This window comes from Cebidichthys violaceus, unplaced genomic scaffold (genome assembly GCF_023349555.1).
Source record: "Cebidichthys violaceus isolate CVI_PGR_0920_01 unplaced genomic scaffold, fCebVio1.0.p SCAF_26, whole genome shotgun sequence".
Taxonomy (NCBI): Eukaryota; Metazoa; Chordata; class Actinopteri; order Perciformes; family Stichaeidae; genus Cebidichthys; species Cebidichthys violaceus.
Window position 1 is genome coordinate 317,584 of NW_027176439.1, and position 27,302 is coordinate 344,885.

Genomic DNA, 27,302 nt, shown 5'->3' on the forward strand with positions numbered 1-27,302 from the left:
GTGAGATTGAGTGAGATTTAAGTCATAAATTTGACCTCTATTTGAATTGTTGTTGTCCCAAAGGTCCTGAAAGATACATATACGCCTTTTCATTCAGTTCAATTATTTTTTTAATCATTTTCATGCTGTGTTGTTATATGAACATAATGATGACATCAGTGTCTATTGTACTTAATCCTCACGTTGGACCTGTTGTATGTTTTCATGTTTTTCTATGTTCATATGAACATAAATAAATACTTCTGTAATTTTGTATACATTTTGCGCTCAATGGCTGTCGTCTGTGGTGTGATGAGGTTGATCCAACTTTACAAACTGAAGCAACGTGATTCTGTGACATCATCCTCATTCATTTGTGATTTTTAATCTCAGAGATTATCCAAGTTTCTGTTTCGTAAATTCTGAGTTTCTTTCTCGGAATTTTACCTCCTTCCCCATCTATTTTAGGTTTCTTTGGATAAAAGCATCAGCTAAATAAATGCAACTTAATGTAACTGTTCACTTTCATGGACTATTTTACTTTCAAGTCCCTAAAAAACAGATTAACTGTAATTGACTTAACGTGACTTAATGATTTTAATGAGAATGCTCGTTGCTGGTAAATTGTCTCCACTCACAGGAAGCTTCACATAACAACCCGTACCGTTTGTCAGTGACGCCGTGCTGCTTCACCGTCGTATGAATAACGCCACGCATTCAGACACGGCAGCTTCACTTCACTACTGTAGCTGGAGTTACTGACGGCTAAAGAAAGGCGTGCAAATAAAATAACAAATCTTACAAATACACGATGTAGTGTGAAATGCAATAAAGCCCAAACACTAGAGGCCAGAAACGACACACAATATAGAAGGGCTTTCCCTGTGGACTGCCGTCACACACTCACACAGGAAACATGAGTCTAAGTGTGTTTGTGTCTGACTCCTACAGAGCAGCACACTGCCTCAGGTTAGCTCACCTCCTCTTTAAAGAAACATGAGCTCTCACTCCAGCTTCTTCTTACCTCAGATGAGTATTGCTCCTTCTGATGGCGAGGCCTGGATCGTTTTCATCCAACCACTCCTGAGCGTTTACTTTTTTTCTCTTGTTTTTTTTGGTCTGAGGGCGTCAACCACAATATTGGTGCAATGTAGGACTAAATTACTTTTTTGTTTGTGTTTGGATGTATTATTTTCCAAAAACATTACCAGGAGAATTCACGTGATTTATAATTTTTCTTCCGACAATAGCTGCTTTTAACTTAAACAACCACGTTTTTATTTTATTTAGTCCCAGAGATTTTATTCTAAAGTCCAAATGTTGTGTTAGGTGCATCCATCCACACAAAACTGCAATAAAAATGTAAATGTTCCCGACACAAATCTGAAAGGAGGACCTCACCCACATGATGAAAGCTTTGTTTTTTACTCGCGCCTCCACGGGGAACGGAGAATCAGAAAACAGACGAAAGTCTTGCAAAACTACTGCATATCCACACATCTCTTTATAAACACAATTTGAGCTGTAATAAAGTCTCATTTATCCACTTGTGTGCCCACTATTTCCCAAACTTGCTTCTATTTAAAACTCTTCCGGTCTTGCATGGAGTAGTGCGCCTGCATAAGCATGACAATGTTTATGCAGTTTTAAAGGAGCTGTATTTAACATTCAGAACATCAATATTGTAGCAAACGACTTTTTGATATGGTGGACTAACTCTCTTTGTCGACATAGCTGGGCCAGCCGCGCATTCTTTTAGTGCATGTAAGCGTGCACCAAGGCCGCCGCTCTGCACCGCTGTCGTACGGCGGTCACGGCTGATAACGCTGTCACGTAGCGTCCATCCTCCGGTAAACACTGTCAGCTCTTTTAGCACCTTTGCCGTAATTTGCACTGTCAGCACCGTTAGCCGTGAGCCACTAGCTCGCCGTCGACATGTTGAGAGCCGTTGAGAGGCAATCGAAATGCTTTAAATCCCTAAGATTTTAGCTAAGATGCATGTGTTTGGTGAAGTAAATGGTTAAATGAGACTTGGGTTATACTGCACAAGGTAACAGGGTCAGTCGTTGATGTGCAAACGGTCATTTTGTGGGTGAAGTATTCCCTGGATAAAGGATGTAAATGCTTTTCATGTAGTAGAGTTATAGTGGTGAGTAATATGGTGCATTGTTTGTTTGTGTTTGGGTGTGAATGTTACTAAATATGTGTTATAGCTGGGGACTTCTCATCACATTCAAAATAAAATCATCTGCAGTGTGATTTTTCCAAATTACATCCATTTACGAGACAAACCCTTGACACGCTGATGTTATTTCTTCATTTACTTCTCTGAACTTCTAACGTGAAGCCGTGTCTCCAGTGGAAATGTGTAGTATATTCGCCCTGGTCGACGCTCACTCTTGGATCCCATGATGCATTGAGTGTGTGGCGTCTTGTTGTTGTGACAGACACAAAGCTGTTACTGACTCTAATGATGTCTCCGAGCTGCTATGATGCGTCCCAACGGTTAGCAACTAATTAGCGACTTCCTCTCCCCCTCACTGTAAATCACTGAGTTTGAGGGCAAACAGTGCAGCTCATTACCTGACTCTCATTTTCTCTGTTTACTCATTCTGTGTTTATCTGTGTGTGTGTGTGTGTGTGTGTTTGTGTGTGTGTCAGGGTCTTGCTCCTGGCAGGCGACAGCCTACAGAGATGGTGAAGAGTGGGCGCCGAGTCTCTGCTCCAGATGTGTCTGCAGTGACGGGGTGGTCCAGTGTTCGGTGGCAGAGTGTCAGCAAGTGGCCTGCAAATCGGTGAGTGTAAATAAATAAAAAACACTTCTTTTATGGCGTTCATGCTGGCAGCTACGATGGCCCTGCGTCTGTCCTTCAATAAACATATTGGTATTAATGTTGATGGAACAGTCTGACACCTTATGATGGGAGTGGAAGCCGTCTATAAAGAAGAACGAGACAAACATGACCTTGTCTTCTATTCCACTGCATCGCTTATGAGCGGCTTTAATGCCGGATTGCTTGAAGCAACATTTAAAAAATACAGACCCTCCTCACTTTTCTATAATATTCACATCATTAATGAAGAGTGTATTATAATAAATGCTTGGAGGGCCAGCCAGAGGTTGCGTTAACCGAGTATTTTTCTTAATGTTTAAGCAAGTGCTTGCAGGAACGGGAAATCCCACGTTCACATGGTCTTGTAAGTCCGGTCTTCAGTGTGGCAGCAGAGCGATGGTTCAGCCTTCAGGACTAAATAATAAAACGGCCACGAGAAGTCGTCTGTCTGAGCAAATGTGGAAAAACATCATGGCTCTGCTTTTTGTGTGTTGACATAAAAAGTGACCGTACGCTCGGTGACTTTTCTCTGTACGTTTTTATTCTCTCATAGATACTCGATCTATGAGCTTGATCTGTATATTAATGATTAAAAAATGCCTGCGTGTCAGTCAAAAAACTCAAATTATATCACAAAACAAAAGTGTATTGGGTTAGAATCCATATATAATAAAAACATTAAAGTGACGGGTAATAATAGATTATGACGGAATTTTTACAACCCTGTCCGTCAAAATGAAAGAAAGAATATTTAACGCAACTACTGGGGTCAGTGCGTTTAGCCTAGCTTAGTAAGCAAAGGCAAACTGCTAGCCACAAAAGTCTGATGTAACTGTGAGATTGCATGTGTTATAACGTCAGGCTGTCTAACAGTATGTCACAGCTTATACTGACAGTGCTGCGTTTTATTAAATTCTATTACTCCAACAGAAGTAGAAAGTGTTTTTTATTGTAGCCCATCTGTATTCATTCTTTTGTTCCTCGTCCTTCAGCATGAGAACTTGGTGATCCAGCCGGGCCGCTGCTGTCCTCAGTGTGTGTCCAACCCCTGTCTGTCTGCTGGTAAACAGTACCAGGTAGGTCACCTCACCTGTGTGTGTGTGTGTGTGTGTGTGTGTGTGTGTGTGTGTTGAAGGCAGCTTATGTGACCTGGCACATTTAATTCTGTATTTTGTGTTTCTATCTATTAAAATATTATGATTACAGGGAGAGGGTGTGTGTGTGTGTGTGTGTGTGTGTGTGTGTGTGTGTGTGTGTGTGTGTGTGTGTTTTGATATTGAGTTGAAAGCATTCCAAGCTTTTATCTCCTCTCTTCTCATCTCTTCTCCTCCACCAGCTCTCCTTTCCTCCTCCTCCGCATATCTTCCCCTCCCCTCTCTTTTCTTCCTTTCTCCTCTCCTCACCTCTCTTCCACCACCTCTCCTTTCCTCTCCTCCTTCTCCACCTCTCTGTATCTATCCTACCCCCTCTCTTCTCCTCTCCTCAATCTCCATCTCTTGTTTCCTACCATCTCTCCTCTTCCTCCCCCCTCTCTTCTCCTCTCCTCTATCTCTACCTCTCTTTTCCTACCATCTCTTCTCCTCCACCTCTCTTCTCCTACCATCTCTTCTCCTCCTCCACCTCTCTTCTCCTACCATTTCCTCTTTTTCTCCTCCACCTCTCTTCTCCTCTCCTCCTTCATGACCTCTCCTCTCTCCCTCCTCCACCTCTCTTCTCTTACCATTTCCTCTCCTTCTACACCTCTCTTCTCCTACCATCTCCTCCTTCTTCACCTCTCCTCTCTCCTCCTATCATCTCCTCCTTCTTCACCTCTCCTCTCTCCTCCTCCACCTCTCTTCACCTCCCCTCCTCCTTCTCTTACCTTCTCCACTCCTCCTTCGTCATCTCTCCTCTCCTCCTCCTCCACCTCTCCTCTCCTCTCTAATCTCAGTCTGTATCACCTCATCCGCTCCCTCCTGCTTTCTCCTGCGCTGTTTACAGTGAACACACTCCGTCTTTCACTGCCAAGTTACTCCTTTGATCGTGTGTGTTTGTGTGTGTGTGTGTGTGTGTGTGTGTGTGTGTGTGTGTGTGTGTGTCCTCATTTATGTTTGCATCGTCATGATTTCAGATATCAGGGGACATCTCATCTTAATTTGTTTTTTTACTGTATAATAGAGAATGAATCATGTCTCCTTGTTTCTGCTCTCAAACACACAACCTCACAGAGTACACACTTTGTGTAGTTGCCTTTGTGTTAAATCAGCTGCATTTCGTCTCGACAACAGTTCAACTTTACTGTTGTTTTAACACTCAAATGAGTCAATTCAAACAGACACGTATTAAATGGAACAGATCACTGGTTTTCTTGGTGTGTGGACCACACTGATAAGTGTTTGATCTCATGCACTTTGATTGGTTGAAACTGCAGAAATCAATATAAGGAAACCTCTTTACCTGATTTGATTGTTTTATTTACACCGGCATCTTCAGTGTTAGTGTCAGTGGAGAGTTGCAATCCTTCTATGTCACTATAAAAGGGCTGGAAATACTTCTAGTCGTTGCCATTTTGTTTTATTTAAAGCCATCGTATTTTGGAGGAAGAGATTCTGTTAGCAGCTAGCTTCTAGCTGATGTTCTTAGCAAAGTGCAGCCGTAGTTCACGTTTACAGTGATTTTAAATGGGATGCTAATTTCCGGCTAGCTAAAATAAAAACTGGCTTGTTTGTAATGTAATGGTGAAAAATGAACAGCCGACTCTTTGGGCCTTGATCAGAAAACATAGTTTCCCTTCGGTGCGACGAAGAACATAAAATGTTCTCAAATCTACGATGGCAGGCGTGGAGTCGCGTCGCTCGTCAATGTCACATTGCAGCCAATCAAATGGAGCCAGTGGCAGGCTTTAACACTTCACCACTGACTTCTTGCTTTCATGCCGGAGTGGTAGAGCGGTGCGGTAATGTTCAGAATCCCACAATAGTTCAACACTTGGCTTCAATCTCTGTGATAGTTGAGTTCTTTTCTTGTGAAATAATAAAGGAATGATATCATCCTCCAGACTTTGAATCGTTAATAGATCTACGTCTAGTTTGAAAAGTCCAAAATGAAAATAACCACTTGGATTGAAGGTCACTTTTGAGTGTCTTTGTGCGCTTTGAGGAGCTGAAAGTTTATCGTGTTTCCAACCGTGTGTGTGTGTGTGTGTGTGTGTGTGTGTGTGTGTGTGAGAGCTTTGGGAACCGACTATTTTTGGTTTGACTACTTAACACTCTGATACACGTAAAACAACATGAACAGGTTTACATTAGGTGTACCTATGTGTGCTGTATAAATGTGCATGTTTTTGGTGTTTCTGTGTGTGAATCTGTGTAATATTGTGCATACAGTATATGTGCGAATGCTTTAATTTACAGCTGTGTTTGTGTGTGTCGTGAATAAAGATTAGGACTTCCTCCACATTAAACGGGTTCAGAGCCGTTCATTCAGACCTCTTTAGATCAGCATGTTTGCTCAGGTGAGACTGAAGCCGTTTGAACTCTTATTGAACCAAATGTGAGTTTCAGTCCACTAAAAATTAAAGATCTGTGCTCCCTTTTAATCCACATTTATACTTCATGCAGGCTGGTGATGTTCACAGAGCTCTGCTAATTGCCTCACAGAGTTTTGATCATCGGTTATATCGGTGAAAAACGGCCTCTTTCTTATAATATTGAATTAATCTGTGTCCTGCGTGCTTCAGTCAATATTTAATCGAGCAGTTTAGACCTGAAGAGGAAGGATTTAATCTGACAGCGACAGGAAGTTGACCCCAAATTGAAACAGATTATATATTTATGTGCAAAACACACCAGGCATGGAGCCACCGTGGGACTGCTTCCCTTCACTTTAGTGCAAAGACAAATCACCACCCAGTTGGAATGGATTTCATGATTTTGCAGATCAAAAAATTTCCAGTTTTATATTGTAATATAGTAAATGTCTAAAAAAACATACTTTTCAACCAAATGTAGCCCTTTTGTAACCAAAATATTAAAGAGAGAGTGTGGGCAACTGTAGAAACATGATGATTGTATCAGGTTATAATAGACTAAATAAAACATTGACTTATTACCTCAGTAAACACTGTAAATATGAGTTTATGGTCTCAATCTCTAGTTTCAAGTCTTAAGTTATGGTCCATATAGAGTCAAACAGACCATAAAGTAGGGTATGCTTTAGGGCGGGGCTACACTGATTGACAGGTCTCTACCAGAGACGTTTTCTGGTTTTCGTCTTACAACGTTAACCCTTTCTCAGTGTGTTTCTATCAATTCTAACTTTAACTGTCTGTCCGCATTAAGCTGATTGTCTCATTGACTGAACGTTTTGTCTCCTCAAAGCAGGTTGAGCTTAATATATATAATTACATTAGAATTGTATTATATAAGTTATATTATACAGGTTTAGAGTTCAGTTCTGTGTTGAATTTATAGAGAATTAGGTTGACATTTGATAACTGGTATTTGCTCCTGACAGCAAAAAGTGTGTGTGTGTGTGTGCGTGTGTGTGTGTGTGTGTGTGTGTGTGTGTGTGTGTGTGTGTGCCTATACCTGCTCTGTATGCCAACACAGAAAAGTAGACACTCATTGAGTTCAAATGAGCTTTGAGTTTCCCACAATCCTGTGATCCTGTGAAGCCTGTGATTCACTGTGTGTAAGACAGTATAAGTGTGTGTGTGTGTGTAGTTTACAGACATCTAAGTGTGTGTATCTGTGTGTATCTTTGCAGCATGGCGAGCAGTGGCAGAAGAACGCTTGCACCACATGTGTGTGTGACCGGGGTCAGTCTAAATGCCACACACACACCTGTCGGCCCGTTACCTGCGACAAGGTGGGTAGCCTTACACACACACACACACACACACACACACACACACACTCATTTAAATTCAGTTTTATAGAGAATTTACCACAAACATTTTGGCTCTGTGTTGAATAGATTCAGCAACGTTTAACGATGCAAGACCACACAGAAATGTCTTCTGCTCTCTGTCTGACACACACACACACACACGCACACACACACACACACACACACACACACACACACACACACACACACACACACACACACACACACACACACAGCTTGCTGGAACGCTTGTTAGTGAAATGGTAGAGGACCATGAATCCATACGCACAGACTTTAAAGGGCCACGCACAGACAAGTACAAGGCAATGCAAACACAAGTGACAAGTAAAATAAAAGATAAAAGAACAGAAGTAGAGCTAGTAGTTTAATTTTTTATTTCAAAAGGACAAAAGTTGGTATTCCAGATAATCACAGAAGCTAAACACATCTCCACTTTGTGGTTCTGACTGGAGGCGACCAGCTGACTAAAGATCTAAAGGCCCAACTGAGTTTATATTCTTTAAGCATATCAAAAATGTATTTTAGCCTGAAGCCACTGAGTAATTTATAAACTAGCAGCAGCAATAAAGTCCATCCTCCAGCTGGAGGACAACCTTTAAGATTAGGAGACATTAGGAACTCTAATGGAGGACACCAGCAGAGAGGTTCACTTCACTTGTTCTTTGTTGTGTTGATGGGGTTCTGACCCATTCACACTCCTCCCAAGGTTCTGCCAGATATCCCATTCTGAATGAGCTGCATTATAGCCGTGTTGTTTAGGCAGACCCCATTTCATGAGTCCACTTTGCTGGAATTGAAAGCATGAATGAGTTTCTGTAAATCATGCAATTTTTTGTTTTTTAAATGGCCCTAAAATATATCGTCTTGAAAAGTAATTTCCTAAAACAGCTAGTCACTGTAGCTCTTATCAAACAAATACATTTGTTGGGGACTATAGCAGCACGGTGAATGTGGCATTGAGTCTAAATGAACTACAGTGTGTGTGTTCATGCTTACTGATGTGTTTTAATGGAGCTCTATGGCTCAAAGGCCATTAGTACATACATTCACTGTTAATTATCTCTTTGTGGGAGCTGTTGAAAATACAACACACCTTGAATTCTTATCCTCTAAATATACATTTACCATAAATCAATATAGTTCACTTCATTTCACAATGTTGTTGCCCAATAAGAGGGAATTCTTACTGCAGGAAAGTCATTAAAATGATACAATACAACGAACAATGAAGAGTCCATGAAGAAGTTTTTGGTATATTATTATTTATTGCACAGTTGAATGTGCTGCTTCTGATTTTTGGAAATCTACATAATATAGAGTGACCAGTAGTGAAGTAGAGGATACCGAGCTGGAATCAGTTTAGTTTTGTAGGAAGCACATAAAGCGTAGCGGTCACACCTTTTGATGCTCTTATAAAACCTACAACCAGGGAACACTGCGTGGTGTTTACCAACCCCCTTTTTGAAGCACTTTGCTCTTTCACTCAAAGTTTCCGTCTATTTAAAACCTAAAAATGAAAGTAAAAACATTCTCAGCTCGCAGTCCTTTTCCCTCCACTGATGATAACAAGCAAAAAGAAAAACCGAAGATCCCAGTGGACTCACAGCCTCCAAACCAGCACTCTGAAATGAGCAGAGAGAAAAAGGCTGAGCTCATTACTAACCACTCTGTTCTGTTAATACACGGATAGACTTTGAGCACACGGCCTCCACTTATAGAGGAACGTGTCTTCATGAGATCCAGAGGATCTCAAACTCTCAGTCACATCTGCAGTGTGAGTAAATCTGCAGCTCTCAGTGCAACACACACTCTCTGCTTCTCCTTCTTATCTGTCTGCTGAAACACACAAGCAAAAAAAACAGCCTTTTCATAAGCTGCTTTGTTTTTCTTTGTCTCGTCTGAAAGCTCGGGTTTTTCGTTGCTTCATTGACGTCATCTGTGCTGCACATGAAAAAACCCAAACTGCTTCCTTCCTCGCAGGGTCAGACCAAAGTGAAGCGAGCGGGTCAGTGCTGTGACGGATGCGCCGCCGCCAAGGGAAGCTGCCCGTACGAGGACGCCGTGCGCTACCATGGAGACATGTGGAACGGCACTGGCTGCGAGTTCTGCGCCTGCGACCGAGGTCAGGTCGTCTGCCAGAGGGCCGAGTGCGGCCGCGTCGAATGCCCGCAGGTGAGCCTGAAATACACAGTCTTTATTATAAACTGAGGAGCAAATCTGGAAGCTGTCGTTTTGTTTGTGAAGTGTAGTTTTGTTGCCACAAACGTTTCCTTAAAGGCTGGATAGGACCGTCTTACCAGAATTCCTTTAGCCGAGCCAGAGAGCTAAAATGTGGAACCTAAACTTAACAACACAACGTTGGCCAATCAACTACATGCAAGCACTTCTACCTGGTGAAACAGCCTGTTACATGAATGGCATTGGTCTACTGCTTACCTGCAATTAACAGCGCAGAGAGTAAAAAAACTTGCCAGAGTTTAATAACCTTGTCTTATAGTATTAAGACATTGCTGCACACAGTGTTGGTGATCTCTGTAAACAGACCTGCAAACTGCTATAGACAGTTATAGTGACCAGTTAGATTACATCATTTCCTGAATGTAGAGCAGCTATTCTTTCAGAAATATCCCATTTGAGTGCAAAACAAGTTGAAAACGCCACATTATTCAGTGTACATCAGCACTAATTGACACCAAGACCTGTAATCCACGTGGTGGAGTACATAGATAATGTGTACTAAAGTTCATACTTATACTGTTAAGAGTCAGCATGCAACATCATCTATGGACCCAGGGTTCTCTTCCTGCAGCCTCCACCTGCTCTAAGTTCTCCTATCCCCCAAAATGCATCATGTCAGCACCCAGAAATCCCATTTCCTTCCCTTCAAGTGGGCCACTAAAACGTTAATGGGAGGTGTCACAGTTACTTTGCTCACAGTTTCCTACGGTCGGTTTAATTTGCCGCAGTGAGACGTATCAGTGCACCGACTATCTTCATTGGTATTTAGGAGAATGGGTTTGAATGGAGGAAAAGGGTTGATCGTCTGAGGTTACAAGGTTGGCTGCGGCTTCCATCACAGATAATTCAGTTCAGTTAAGGTGACGAGATTTGAAAGACAAGTCGAGACTGTAGTGATCTTTGTGGAAGCTGATGGGCACTGTGGAAAAAATAAACCTGCCTGCACTACGACTTCAGCACGAGAGTCTGTCTGATTTACCTGCATCAACCTGACGTCACAATGAGGTGCCTTTCCCGTCTAAAAACATGTGGAAAACGCCTGTCGCCTTCATCTTTAAATCCAAGATGCTTGGAGGGGTTGCGCTACTGTCGCGCCTGCCTCACTGACTAAACGAAATAAAGGCAAAAACAAAGAGACTGCTGGATTTGTCATCTTTAGTTTGGCTGAGCTTTAAACGGGTGCTGTGACGTCGTGAAGCCAAATAGTTCCTAGAAACTGGAACAGATGTTAAAGCTCCGGGTAGTCCTGCAATAAATGCATTAACTTCTCCTCCGTATATTTACCGTAGATTGATAGTTACGGAAAAACTGAAAAGGTATCTGCTTGCTGTAATTAGTTGTTCCTCGTCACATGACGTGCTGAAAAATAGGCGCTTGGGAACACTTTCTTTTGAGCTTGTCTTCGTCTTCGTCTACATTGACATCAACGTCCCCGTAGAAGGCGTTCCCTGAATGCATCACAGCTTTTAAAGGGTAAAATGGACCCTATATTCTCATGTTGTTGTGTCTAAGTGACTGATGGGGACAACAGTTTTTAAAATGAGTCCAGTATGGAGGAAGAACGCTGCAGCAGCTAAGCTACAAGCTGTAGCGTAATCGCTCAAAGCAACTCCTCACTCTCAAAGTTTGTCCACTAAATGCTTGTTGTTGCCACTGACAGGCTCAGGTTGTTATTATTAGTATCTGACAACATTATGGAAAGAACCCTACAGAGAAAAAAAGCTTTCTTATCAAGTCTCGGTCAGAGAAGTCTCTTTCTAAAATCTCACGTTGCCTCCACATTGTTGAAAATCATCTAAACATTCAGTCACAACATTAAAAATCTTTTAGATTACGCTAAGCAACGCTTTCTGTCCTCCAACACAACAAACTCTGACAACACAGACGCTCCTCTTTTCAACTCTCTCTCACGTTTTCACTGTTTGTCTTCAGGCAACAAGTCACATGACTCAATAACAAACAAAAGGTTTTATTGTCTCTGTAGGGTTCTCTCCATGATGTTGTCAGACATTTATACTAACTGTCAGCGTCAAAAACACTGTTAGTGGACGTACGTTGTCGGAGAGGAGTTCTTCCTCAATTCCGGACCAACTTTAAAAAACCATTGTCCCCTTTTGTCGAGAAAATAGCGTCCAGGTCGAAAAATACTGAAGTTTCCCTCTCGCTCAGTGATAATATCCTCACGTCAAATCAGCCTGAAATGAACATCATCAGTGGTGGCCTTCATGTGAAGACATCCGTCTCAAACTTGACTCTGAACGTAGGAGTTTTTTGGGGAAGAAAAACTAAGAAAGTACTTGTTAATATCCAGCGTTCCCATAGTTGCCTTTATCGCCTAAATTACTTTGGGCTTCGACTCAACACCTCTTCCAATATTTATCTTACGTCATTCAGATTTAATGATATCACATTAATAACCCCTGCCAGGACCGAACCCTCGTTAATCACGCTGTACAGTGAGCATTACAGCTGCTGAGTGTCATTAGCCATAAGCAGAGTGATTGCCGTTCGTCCAGCTCTGAACAGAGCGAGGTCACTCTGCTAAGAAGATCACCGTCATGCAGTTCTCACCCTGTGTGTTCGTCAGTGTGCAGGACGAAGAAGCGGAGGTTGAGGGTCTACTAGTGCAGAGAGGGGGGTCATGATTCCTTATGGTGCCATCTGCACTGGTAATGTAGTGTAATAGTCCTGTGAGGAGCTCTTAATTGAATTCATGGCATGTTGCCATTGTGATGTGCAGAGCTTCTAACTTGGAGCTTAATATATTCTTCATGTTTTGCTTCTTATTAGAGGATTTCAAAATGTAGGGCCTGAGCAGATTGTGAAACGTTTTTTTAAAGATAAAAACATACATTGTGGACATTTTGTGAAAGTAATTTTTCATTTCGTACAAGTTCAAGGCCCCGGGGAGGCGAAGAGCAGCGCTGTGTACAGAAAGTTTTTAAAACAATCGGACTGTTCTGCTCCTTTTTCAAAACTCCAGAGATTTCTGTCGATGCTTCGTAAACGAAAAGCATCGAGGCATGGAGCTGAATCATTGCGATCAATAAGGATGTTTTCAATCAGTACAACACACAACTCTCTCTGTACGACATCCTGTTGTGTTGTCTTCTTTATTTCTTTAAACATGAAATATAAAAAAGGTTTATTATTACCAGCTCATCTTCTCAGCCTCTTCACCCCCCCTTATAATATCTGACGCTACGATGGAGTCAAACCGACAGCTTCTCTTCCTTTACGTGTCAATTAAAACACTCGTTGACTCAGAGTGAAGTCTCTACAGATTAAGAAAGTCATGCTCGGCCCCGTTAATGCTGAAGAGTTCTTCCCAATCGTTTATAAAATGTCAGGATGTTGTCAATCTTGCATAATGATTTCACTAGTATCTACAACTGAAGCGTTTGAGATTATTAATGAATGTGCATTTTAAAACGCAACTAAAATGAAGTTGAATTGAACAGAATTGGACTGACTGGAATAACTGCAGCAGGAGCTAGATAAATGTGAGAAACCCAGTATAAATGACATGTTGTTTATCGTGCTTAATGTGAAACAGAAAGTTTCCTCATCTCCTGACTCATCTTTTAGAGTAAAGACTTGTGACTGTGGCTCTAAGGTGATTTCCCTGTAGTTTTAAATTTAAATCCATATTATTCTATTTTTTTCAGGGATCTGAGCTCGTTCACCTACCGGGACGGTGCTGCCCGGAGTGTTCCTCTGAGAAACCTTCCTGTTTGTACGAGGGGGAATCCTACAAGGTACTGTTTTAAAATTATACTTTGAGTGTGTTTGCAAAAAGAAAAGAAAAAAAGCGTTTGTGAAAATTGCAAAATCAGGCGATAAATCCAAAGTGTGTGGGCGAGACAAAGACACCGCAGGGCTTCTGTAAACTCTCTAATCTCAGAAGTAAAAAGAAAGTAAAGTGGCATAAAGTGCCACTGCCACACAAACAGCCTAATGCATCAGTATTAAAGCTGGTTATGAATACATAAATACAAACCGTGTCAGTGACACAGAGTAAATGTGTGTTTTAGGACAGAGCTATCAGATTACTTTGGGCTGTTAAGCCCGGAACAAGAAACTCTTATTATTCTGGTGTCAACTTCATTATTCATATGGAAGTCCTGGAAACCCAGAATGCAAAGGCTTTAATTTATGACATCTTCCAGCAGAAGGAGGAAGGCTCATTAAAATGCTGCAGGACGGTCGGCCATGGCTGAGGCTCCCCAAGGGATTAATTTAGTAATAAACGAAGAGGCGGCTCCCTCACACGTCCATACATGCAGCGTGTCTAAAAGTGAAGGGAGCACGACTGTGACCGGATCATTACTGGTTTAACTTCACAAGAGACATCACAGCACGGACAGTTAATGGAATCAGGCAGACGGACAACACGCATGATGTGTCTGCTGTTTTTTAAAATGATTCTAGTACTGCATGTGTCTATAATATGCCTGTTTCTCTTAATATTCTATTTCAAACTTAAACAACTTTATCTGTGAGGAAGCTCCATAACATCCGGTTGTAAATTCTAGGGATGCACTGATATTAATATCAGATATTGGATAGAAGGATCGGCTATCGGTGACAATGATCCGATCAGGTATCGGGTATTTACGCTTTTATTTTGAAGTTGCAAGGAAATAACCCGCCCAATAATCCAACATCAATGTGAGATGTTGGATGCTGCAGTCCTTTTGTTTACTTCCTTTTCTGTTAAAATGTTGGCGAGTCAAAATGTCAAGAACAAATTTCATTATTTAAAGCGTCTCATACAAAACATTACATTATAACAATGTGAGCACAGTGATGATTTACTTCCTGTAACAGTTGACTGCTGTTGAGATCTGCTGGTTCAGTGGTAGATAGTGAGGCAGCAGACTCTGAAGGCTGCAGGTTTTCTTTCCTCCTCAGAGAACATCCTTGGAGTGAAGTGGTTTGTGAATGAGTTCTGCTATAAAAAGAAATAAAACCAAAGAGCTCACGACGCTTGTTAGTTTTCTGTCAGTCAGAAAACTTCTGACTCTGTGATGTGAAGCGTTCGTCCTTGTCTGTGAGCTTTGACTTGCCATCGGATTGTTTGGAGAGAAAAAAAAATCACGATTCATAAAACCGTCGCCGTTAAACCTATGTTTTTTTTTATGTTGTGAGTGACGTTCCTGCTGTTTGACTGACTGTCCGTCCTCGCCGGGGCTTCTGTCAGGAAAAAAATCCTGCTTTGAAAAACATATATATAAAAGTCTTGACTGTCGGGCTTCTTCTCTTCTATAACTGACACATGCGGCTTATTAGCATTCAGCTTAGCGCGTCAGCGTGGTTCAGCTTCTCTAAAGTTCTGTTCCTCTGTTGTTTTTATACATCCTGTAAATATATTCACCACCGCTTCAACCTCTGCATTCACCAGGTGTAATAAACTATTTTACCTCCCTCTCTCCTCTCAGGACCTGGCTCGATGGTCGGATGGCGGTTGTCGGGAGTGCGAATGCCGTCGCGCTCAGGTGACCTGTTACCTGCGGTCCTGCCCCACCTGCCCGCCGGGCACCCTGGTCGTCACCCGGGAGGGCCGGTGCTGCCCCGAGTGTCACCAAGGTACGTTGCCGCAAAGGATGCTGGGTGTGTGTGTGTGTGTGTGTGTGTGTGTGTGTTACGTCTCTTAACGTTCCTCCGCTCCATCAAAACACATTTAACGTAGACCTGTTTTCATTCAAAATGGCCGAGCTGAAAGAATTAAGAGTATTTAAGAATGAGCTTTAAGATTCAACTGCCACACACTGTTAAATCTGCGATGCCCCCAAAAGTTATTTTGGGTTGAAGTTGTGACTTAACTTTAAATTTCATGCACATGCACATTCTCATTTACCACAATGCCCCGAAAATGTCGTACACAGTCAAAGTTTACAGGCATAAAAATACCACTAACTAGCAAAAAACTATGTGAATGTTGTACTGCGACTCTGCTTTGTTGCGTTTCAGTGTATTTTTCCTCCACTGTGTTGAAGTCGGCTTCTCTGCTTGTTCTTTGATTGATTATTTGTTGTCGCTACGAATCTGGGACACAAGAATGTCGTCGTTTTGATTCTGTGAGGTTTGACACAAAAACGTCACAGTTTTGATGGAAACCAACATAAAACTACTGTAGGAAACAACAATCACAGCAGAATGGTAACTTATTTCCTCTCAAAACAGTATTAGTTATGTCATTAATGTCATCTGAAGAAAACAAAAAACAAAACAGATAATTATTATTTTAGGAAAGTCACAGTTCATTTGCATATTGTGTAAAAGGGAAACAGACAGACACATGAGGGGAGTCTGATTCTGTTGACAGAGTGACACTTTAAATTAAGGCCCATGGCAAACATTTTATTCATCTATTCTATGTAATCTATTAAATACATGCCAATGAATTGGGTGCTTTTGACTGGGGACCCCCAGGACTCCAACATTGGTTTATTTAAAAAAAAAAAATGTAATACAGAAAACAATGATTTGATGTCATTGTGAACAAATTGATTGACAAAGTCATGAAATATTGGAATGATAGAATAAAACACATACAACAAAAACAACACCTCTGGGGTTTGCAGTGTCTCCAGTTGGTAGGATGAGGGCTAAGATGAAGAAATACACCTCCGTACAGGTCAAACAGTGGAAGTCGGAGTGTTTTGGAGACTTTTGTTCTTTAAAACTCGACTTAACATAAATAAAAGTTGGTCAGCTGGTCATTGAATCCCCTAAACAACGTTCTCCTGAGCAAGGCGTCTCCAAAATAAGATGTTCCATACTGTTGCTGCATCTCAACTCGGTTGCTTTTGTTAGTACACTTCCATGTAGTACACTAAGTACACTATGCAGCGTTAGTGATGATCGCAGCATTTGACCACTTCTTCTTCTTCTTCTTTTTAATGGCAAACCGGACGAAGCGTTACCGCCAACTTTGTACCTCGATTTTTGTTGCCAAAAAACAAATCTGCCAGTTGTTTGCACACTTGACAAGTGTATTAAAACAGGGAGGAAAAAAAGATCTGTGTGATTTTACTTATATAAAATCACACAGATCTTATATATCTGCCGCTGTTAGCTAGCTAGCTAGCCACCATTTTCACAAGTTCTGTGGACTGCTACGTAGCCAAGGTGGCGGCTATTGAGGTCGCTCACCTTTTGAAGCGTTATGATGAGACCACCAGGAAACTCACACTTGTCTCACTCATGCTTTAAAAAAACACTTGCTCTAGAGAGGTGCTACCGGTATATAAATACACTCTGCTTTATTTTGTATACTGCATATGCAAATGAGAAGCTGGTGGGATAATTAAAGAGTAGAGCGAGCAGGAAGACATGCTCCTAAACAGAGTTTATAGAGACGGAACAGGAGGACAAAATCCAACTTGTCCTTTGGGACGTGAGGCAGTGCTGGCAGAGTCAATCTAGACAGGTCTCAGTCCATCACTGCTTTTAACTGATCAAACCTTTATGTATGTCCTTCTCCATATGTACATCCATTTCTACATGTGCATATCAACATCAAATTCAAACGGCTTAACAAACAAGCATGCCTATATGATTAGAATTCCTGGGTTTTGTTTTTGTGTGCAGTTTTTCACAGAGCTGAATGGTACACTAGTTTAAAAACTTCTTCTTCTCCCTGGGGGCCTTGAAGTTACATGAATAAAACAAAAAAACTTTGTTGGACAGTTTTCCATGGCAGAATATATACACACACCTATTTAACAATTAATGAGTGCAAAAAGAGAAGCTTTCAGTATGATACGGTGTAAGTGTAATGGTGACCTCAGTCCCAGTGGGTGCAAATACCTTCTTTTTTTAAATGTTCCTTCAACCCGTTTCAGTAGGAAATACCACAAAGTAAGAAATTAAAATGCTCTTAAAGGCATTAAATTATGTCTTTAAGCTCATTTCCTTGTGTAAACCACACAAGTCACATCACGGCACTTCTGTTCCACGTCCCTCCTTTATATATAACATAATGGCAGATCCATCTGTCTTATTGACACAGACTGTCAAGCAATTACAACCAAACAAACACATGTTAATACCTCATATAGTTAAATACCCCAATAGGCAATTAAACAGCGGGACAAACGTTAAGATTTATGAAGACTTATAATTAAGTTTGGCTGCATTGAGAGAATAATTACAGTCGGGCACTGGAGACATTTGTCACTGCAGGACACACGATTGGACCGTTTCAGACGGTAGTTTGATGAGGTTCTCGTTTGGTTCCTGTGTGTTCCTCGTCCCTCGACAGACTTCCTGCTCTCTTAGGTTTCTACTGTTTACAGCATTTTTCTCAGCAGCAGCTTATTAAAATGTCTAAAAAGTAAAAACACAGTATATTCTCTGGAAAATACAGCCTAATTAGTCCGAGTACACAACTGGGGAAAGCTATAAAACCTATTGCTTCTGATTTAATTCTGTTTAATTCAGCAGTTTCACAAATAACCACATTGGTTATTAATAATGTCTACCAGCTGGTGCAGGATTTAACTTCATATGAAGGTATTTTGTTAGCTTCAATACCAAAATCTCCTTCATCATCCCGTTACACTAAAAGTCATCGTTGATATTTCTTACATTTCACCGGCACAACAAAGGACAAGGATCACATTTGAGAAGCTTGTGAGTGTAAAGTTTCATATAAATGTGGATTTATAGAGATGATTAATTAATATGATAGTAGAGGAAAGCCACTAAGTTCATTCACTAAAGTACAATACTTAAGTAAGTACTGTAAGTACAATATGACGTATTTTACTTTGCTTTAGTACCTTCATTTTATTTGTGCTATCTAAGTCAAATTTGTCTTGCTTTATAGTCAGATTTAAGACTTTAAATATAATACATGATAATGCTATAACACATTGTTAAAGATTAAAACGGTGTTTCTTCGGACAAGTTCTATCGGCTCCATCAAAGAGACTTTTCCTCTCTGAACTTCTCAGGTGATTTCATTTAGATAACTGTCTGAGGCTCAAAGAGGTAACATAGTCCAAGACATATTTATATATATATATATTAGACGTCACAGCATTTAGATTTTTCTTCTTTCCTTGCTTGTTAATCATCTCTTAGATAAAAGGGAGCCCAAATCCCTCTGAACTAAACTACCTATACTTTCATATTTGTTAATCTTGGTAGAAAAACACCTGGAGGCTTTAATCTTTTTATTTTCTATCTCCGGAAACTCTTTGTAGAAGAGTTCATGCCATCCATCAAGGTTCTTTACTTTTTATATGATTCTTTATCAGCATCCCTGTCAGCCCCCTCTCCTCTCTGTCTCTCTCTCTCTCTATATATATACAGTTGTGGTCAAAAGTTTACATACACTTGTAAGGAACATAATGTCATGGCTCTCTTGAGTTTCCAGTTATTTCTACAACTCTGATTTTTCTCTGATAGAGTGATTGGAACAGATACTTCTTTGTCACAAAAAACATTCATGAAGTTTGGTTCTTTCATGACTTTATTATGGGTTAACAGAAAAAGTGACAAAATCTGCTGGGTCAAAAATATACATACAGCAACATGAATTAGCAATTTTGGTGACTTAGAAAGTTGTGTCAATGAAATGAGCTTCATAGCATGGCCTCTTAACTTCTTGTGAGTGATTATGAGTGACTACAGCTGGTGACTTCTCTGAGGCCATTTAAATAGGGCTCATTGGATACAAACGGCCACAAACGCTACAATGGGAAAGTCAAAGGAGCTCAGCATGGATCTGAAAAAGCAAATCATTGACTTGAACAAGTCAGGAAAGTCACTTGGAGCCATTTCAAAGCAGCTGCAGGTCCCAAGAGCAACAGTGCAAACAATTGTTTGTAAGTATAAAGTGCATGGCACTGTTTTGTCACTGCCACGATCAGGAAGAAAACGCAAGCTATCACCTGCTGCTGAGAGAAAATTGGTCAGGAGGGTGAAGAGTCAACCGAGAACCACCAAAAAGCAGATCTGCCAAGAATTAGAAGCTGCTGGAACACAGGTGTCAGTGTCCACAGTCAAGCGTGTTTTGCATCTCCATGGACTGAGAGGCTGCCGTGCAAGAAGGAAGCCCTTGCTCCAAAAGCGGCACCTTAAGGCTCGACTGAAGTTTGCTGCTGATCACATGGACAAAGATAAGACCTTCTGGAGGAAAGTTCTGTGGTCAGACAAAACAAAAATCAAGCTGTTTGGCCACAATGCCCAGCAATATGTTTGGAGGAGAAAAGGTGAGGCCTTTAACCCCAAGAACACCATGCCTACCGTCAAGCACGGTGGTGGTAGTATTATGCTGTGGGGCTGTTTTGCTGCCAATGGAACTGGTGCTTTACAGAGAATAAATGGCATAATGAAGAAGGAGGATTACCTTCAAATTCTTCAAGATAACCTAAAATCATCAGCCCGAAGGTTGGGTCTTGGACGCAGTTGGGTGTTCCAACAGGACAATGACCCCAAACACATCAAAAGTGGTAATGGAATGGCTAAATCAGGCTAGAATTAGGGTTTTAGAATGGCCTTCCCAAAGTCCTGACTTAAATCCCATTGAGAACATGTGGACAATGCTGAAGAAACAAGTCCATGTCAGAAAGCCATCAAATTTAACTGAACTGCACCAATTCTGTCAAGAGGAGTGGTCAAAGATTCAACGAGAAGCTTGCCAGAAGCTTGTGGATGGCTACCAAAAGCGCCTAATTGAAGTGAAAATGGCCAAGGGACATGTAACCAAATATTAGCACTGCTGTATGTATATCTTTGACCCAGCAGATTTGATCACTTTTTCTGTTAACCCATAATAAAGTCATGAAAGAACCAAACTTCATGAATGTTTTTTGTGACAAAGAAGTATCTGTTCCAATCACTCTATCAGAGAAAAATCAGAGTTGTAGAAATAACTGGAAACTCAAGAGAGCCATGACATTATGTTCTTTACAAGTGTATGTAAACTTTTGACCACAACTGTATATATGCATGTATATATGTGTGTGTGTGTGTGTGTGTGTGTGTGTGTGTGTGTGTGTGTGTGTGTGTGTGTGTGTGTGTGTGTGTGTGTGTGTGTGTGTATATGTATGTATGTATGTATACGTAAAAATGATGTATACATAGAAATGATGGTGTTGGAGAGGAAATTTCTCCGTCTCTCTTTACATATCGTACATTGTGTTCATGTGTTAGAGTTAATAACGTTGGTCATCGAGGGATACTATGTGTAATATAATGTGTGTTTTGCATGATTCTTGTGTGTGCTTGAGTGAATCATTTAAAGGTGTTTGTGAGCTTTGCACTCACATCATCCTGCACTTGCACCTGTCATCACATCACGGCTTGTGTGTGCCTGTTAACGTGTGTAGTACAGTAATGGTTTTATAATGCATGTTTATTCATGCCTTAACAAAGGTGATTTAAACATGATTTACACACTTCACTTTACATTCATGTGCTGATGAGGGACACGTGTGTTCGCTCGTTCGTCGTCCTGGCTGTGGATTGGATTTTCAGACTGTGTGTAGTTTGCAGCTAAAAATAGAAAAAAAAAGGAATAAAAAAAAACATATTCTCTCTTTCCCTTCAAGTGTAACCGTAAATCTTCCTGTAAGCCTATTAATCATGGCTATCCATAGGCCCAGAGGTCAGCAGCCTCTCCTCTCATTTGACAGTTCACACCCGACATAAACGGGAGCTGCGTTCAGGTGTCGTGCACATACGGTCTTTTGACATACATGTATTACTGTTTAGTGCTAATATATAAAGCAGTAGATCAGGGCTTACTGGTTAAATATCCTCAGAGTGATACATATTTGGGGCTCCTTTAAGCACGAAGATTAAGTGTTAAATCCACTCTCCTAACCTCGGAAAGGACCCCGGAGATGTCCTAATCTGTCGTTATGTCGGAGGAGAAATGTTTCGGGAACTCTTTGACAGAAAAGGAGTATTTTCTATGACTGAACTTCTGCTGAAAGCAATCCTTCCTTCCCCCAAAGACTCCACAGCCCTAATGTCTTCTGGCATCGGGGGAAATGCAGCTTTGTAACAGCGATTATTTCTGTCTGACGCGACCAGCGGTTCTGCCCACGATACATCACAGTCGACTCTTCCGGCGCCTCAGATAATGTGCAAAAAATATTCTTTTCCCCAACACTCAGAATAAAATCATAGCATAATAACAATTTTTACACGGCTCTATTATTGTTATTATGGTAAATAATGTGACTCGAATAGCTGGCTAGATCATTTCATACAGACACATTTAAATGTGCTAATCTTTTAATTTGTGAATATATTTACGTTGTAGCCGGTAGTTTGCCAGTGTTTATGATCACTCTATTTGTCAAATGGCACTTAGTAGCGGTGCTACTTTCTGCATTTTAAATGTTTCTGCTCTCTATAAACCACAACTATCAGATGAACCAGTGGTGGAAAGTAACTGAGTACATTTACTCAAGTACTGTACTTATTTTACAGCATAGTACAATAAGACTTGATTGATGTCCAGGTGGAAATTCACAAGCTAGCGCATTATAAAGGTACTGTAGTAAAAAGAGTGGTAACTACCTCCACCTTTACCAGCACCAACGTTAATTAATAATTCAGTAATATATGTTATTTTAAAATGGGCCATTCTGCATTATTAGTACTTTTACTTTTCATACTTTAAGTATATTTTGATGCTAATACTTTTGTGCTTTCACTTGAGTAAGATTTTGAATGCAGTACTTTTACTTTAAACAGAGTACTTCTAGATTGTTGTATTGGTATTGTATGATTGAGGGATTGCCTCCACATGGCTCTCAACATGTTGACGGCTCAGCTGGTGGCTAGCGGCTAACGGCGCTAACGGTGCAAACAACAGCAACAGTGCTGACAGAGCATTGACGAATACGAGCCCACACATCCTAAAATGTGTGAATCTGTAACACACACACACACACACACACACACACACCATTTAAAGTCTCTTAATCTCGTCACCATTATTGCATCAATTTTAATCAACAAAGTTTGGACGAATTAAAGGGATTTGATCCTCATTGAGGCTTTATTGTCTCACATAAAGAGTCTCATGATTGAACATTTGGCAGCAGAATGCACGAGTGAATGGCTGAATGGTGCCGTGTCCTTTTTAGTGGGAATCAGGGTGTGAAATTACCGTGAACCACCAGCCAACTGCTGGTAAATGTTGGCTTTGGTGGGTAAGTTGTTGGCTTATTCTCTTAGTCACTGTGGCAGGTAGCCAGTCTCAGTTAGAGGTCAGTCCAATTGGCTGGGGATTTCTTTTAACCTCTCTTTATATGTTTCTCATGACATTTGGTGACAAAATAGCCTTGTCTCTGCCAAATAGTGCCAAATAGTTAACACATCTGCAGTGAGAAGTTTGTGTCATAATCAAGTGGAGTCGCACAGTTAATCGCGCCCGGGATCTGCACCTCCGGATGAGTTGTTTCCCGACAACTTCTGCTGTTAATCACAGCTGTAGTTTTTTAATTTAGCGCTTCAGGGATTCTGGCTCGCTATATGCTTATGAGGAAATGAAAGCACGGCGTCGAGGCAGCCTTCTGTAAACAATGTGTGATCGCTTAACTTGTGCAGGAAATGTGGTTTTATCCTCAGGAGGGAGGGGAACAAAATATCCCCGTTCACTTCTCAGCTGTCAGAGCAAACAAGGAATGATCTTGTTACTATTCAGGTGGAGTTTTGTATTCAGATATACTCATTTGTTTCCACTGTTTAACATTCAGGAGTGATTTTTTTTGTAGTTGTTGTTGCAGAAAGAGCTCAGGATGGATGAGTCCACAGCGGATGCCGGGATGTATGCGAGACTGTTGGTACATTACCGCCAGCTGAAGCGTTGGACACGGCTGAGCAGAGAGACAAACACTTGACTAACATTCCTATCAGCCAATAAGCCCGAACATACAGCGCTGAGTATCTCAATCTCCCACGTTTCTCACTCTACCTCCTCCTTCACACACTTATTATTTTTGCTCCAGCTTTTTTCCTCAGTCAGAGAGAAGACGAGGGGGATGAAGGGTGAGGTCAGAAAGTGAGAGTGGAAGGAAAGGAAATGAGAAGAAAATGGACAGGAGAGATCACATGAAGCTGTGTGGGAAAGAGAATAATGAGAGGTAGCGGTATGAGGGGGTAACGAGAGCGATGGAGAGACTTGGAACAGTGTGTTCTGGCTTACTTTTTTCCTCAACTCTTTATCCACTTGTCCCTCCTCATAGTCTCTCCAGTCTACAAATCCTCTCATTTTCTTTGCCCCGTTCTATTTGTCTCCCTCCTTCTCCTCGCATTAATCAGATTCCTCAGTCGCATTTTTACAAGTGGCAAAAGCTCTTTCTTTACTCAATGCATGTGCAAGCAGCCGCGCATGTTGCATTCGCATCTTCCGACATCCAGATACGACGATTGTCAACCCGGTCTCTGTCGTTGCAGATGCTGGCGGCGTTTGTGTGAACGAGTTGAAGGAGTTTCTGAATTTTATGAGACCTGTATTTGCAGATTTTTAAAAGCTAGTTTTCTACAGAACAAAGAGGATACCGGACACTTTGACGTCTCTTTGTAATGTTTGTCCCGTCCAACTTCTTTTACACATTAATTGGATTAAGATGAATTTCAGCTGCTTTTCTCCGTAGAAGACTAGAGGAGAACAGATTTTCTTTGCTTTCACAGCTCTCCTGAGTTAAAAAATACAAAAACAACTTCAACAAACCCAGAAGGATCAATGTTTTTAGGTCACAAGTGCTCGGACTTAGTGATGTAAAGTCATGCAAAATGTAAGCAGTTCAAAAGAATCCCAACACTATGAGAGGATTACCCAGAGTGTGTTAAAAAATATAATGTATGTATATATATATATATATATATAATAAATCATATTTATTTGTTTCTTTTGACTGAGCATGTATCCTTATTGAGCTACAACACCTGAAATACGACTGATACTGCTGACTCTAAGTCAATGTACTGTACTTAACGTACAATTTTTAGGTATTTTCTCTGGAAAGTTTTTCCATTTCTGCTACTTTATACTTTATTTAGACAATTAATACGTCTGAATAAAGACGTATTAATTGATGAGCTTATTAGGAGATGGCTCAAGTGTAGTAGGACTACACTTGAGCCATCTCCTAATAAGCTCATTATGACACCACAGCCATGGTTATTTGTTTCTAGGAGTGTAATAATACACATATTCGTATTAAACCGTTCGGTACAAGGCTTAAGAACCGAACAATACGTTTGAATAATACTAGTGCATTTGGAAAATGCAGAAGCTTAAATTGTGGGAAATATAATGTTTTCGGTGGACTGCGCTCACGTAACAGACAACAGGCTTTGTGACCTCTGAACCCGGAACAATAACAAAAAACAGCTGAGGCTGCGGCACCGCACGTGTCTTCAAGGGGGCTAAGCTAACTAGCTTAGCGGGGAAACAACAGCTCGAACGGATTCAGTTGTCCGGACAATAACCCTGCGCATGACGGGATGCTTCGTCATTAACGGACAATGCATATATTCCAAATCAATGTAATTAACACAATGACAAGAAAAACTCACAAGAACCAGTCATATATATGTATATGACAACAAAGCAACAAATCAATCCAGCAACACTGCAGCGCTAGAGCACAAGACATTCATATTATTCATAAAAACGACACGATAGACAAATGAACACAGTAGAAACACTACTGCAGATGTAAAGACGCAAAATCAGTTAACTTACCACAGCTGCTCTTCACTTAATGACAAAGTCCACTCAGGTCTCTCCAAAAGTTTAAAATGTGCAACGCTTCTCCGCAGCTGTCAGCCAGAAATACCGTTCGTACAAATCCTTTTCCATGCTGGGTCAGGGCTGCTAGCTGTGGGCTTGACCGACCCTTTGATATGATGTCCAGCTTTTCTCAGCCATTGAGTGTTAAAAAAACACAGCTAGGTAAAAAAAAAAGAATCTACACCAAGCAAAACGCTAAAAATGTCATAACTTCTTACATATGTTTCAACTTGAACTCTTACTAAACACTAAGATCTGCTAGCTAGCTCTCTGTTTGACAAAAGTCACGCTGACCCACTGACCAATCACGGCGCACGTTAATGGTGACGTACTTAGCAGACTACCTGGGTAGCTCTGGCACGTCAAAGAATACACCCAACATGTCAGACTAAAGATCTGATTGGTTGAAGACGATGACAATCAACAATATCGTCCCCGTATACTTTAATCTGCAAAGTCTACCTAGAGGACCTCAGGCCTCTCTCCTTACATAGAGACATAGAGGCTGAATCTGATTGGATAAGAGCTCTACTTAAAACAAGCTGCACTGGAAGCAGAGCAACTGAGGAAGACAGGAGCTGTGCAATGAGAAAATAAGCTAATGGGAAAAAAATTAGAATACTTGTATTTGTGAAAAATTATTAAATTATAAAATAGCTATAACTTTGTGATTCTGTTTAGGCCAGCAGAGAAGGCTTAACTGGCCCTGACGGCCCACCACTGCTAATTATCATATCAATAATACATTATTCTGAAATGGGCCATTTTGCTTAATGAGTACTTTTACTTTGGCACTTTAAGTATATTTTAATGGAAATGCTTATGTACTTTTACTTAAGTACAATTTTGAACGCAGAACTTTTACTAGGCTGGGGTGGTATGGAGAAAATCAAATATCACTATATTTTTGACCAAATTGGTTGTTATTGCGATGATGTTGTATGGCTAACATTTGGTGCTTTCACAAAATATTTACACAATGAGATTTTTGATAAATAATCATCAATAATGTCGATACAATGACTTTAGTGGGAAAATAAAATATTAGAAAAGTCTGATAAGTTCAGAAAATATCATCACTTTACTGTAATGTAGCCTTTAAAACCAGGAAGAGACAACACGAATATTATATTAAAATATCCAAAAGACGATGTCTAGTCTCATTTCATGATACTGATATAACATCAATATATTGCAAACTCTACTTTTACTTTTAACAGAGTACTTCTATACTCTATACTTTACTATTCTATACTTATTTTTAAGTAAAAGTACTTCTCCCAACAATACTTGTATGTTACCTCATATACTGATTGTATTCAACATAGCAGTTATTACTTTTTAAACCTCAGAATGTGATTGATTTGTGTCCACTTTGTTTCTAAATGTACTTTATTACCAAACGTACTCACATTTGTGGCGATCAGAGCGTCGTAGTGAGGATTAGAACAGAGGAAACGAGATGAGAAAGTGTTGCAGAAATGCCAACAAGCATGGATGAGATGAGTTTGTTGTGAGTGGACTTACAGGAATAACTGTAACCTGTAAGTGCACTAATGGTTACTGGTCAACAACAACCAGCAGGCGAC

The 27,302-nt window shown here is 40.7% G+C and overlaps 1 protein-coding gene across 1 annotated transcript in view; it reads left to right on the forward strand.

Moving 5' to 3' along the window:
* Positions 1-27,302, forward strand: part of fras1 (Fraser extracellular matrix complex subunit 1) — a 258,127-nt gene that overhangs the window by 81,578 nt on the left and 149,247 nt on the right. The window contains exons 6-11 of the mRNA XM_068720965.1: positions 2,641-2,774; positions 3,806-3,889; positions 7,560-7,661; positions 9,684-9,875; positions 13,610-13,699; positions 15,383-15,530. Of these exons, the coding sequence (XP_068577066.1) occupies positions 2,641-2,774; positions 3,806-3,889; positions 7,560-7,661; positions 9,684-9,875; positions 13,610-13,699; positions 15,383-15,530 (750 nt within the window). The remainder of the gene's footprint in view (positions 1-2,640; positions 2,775-3,805; positions 3,890-7,559; positions 7,662-9,683; positions 9,876-13,609; positions 13,700-15,382; positions 15,531-27,302) is intronic.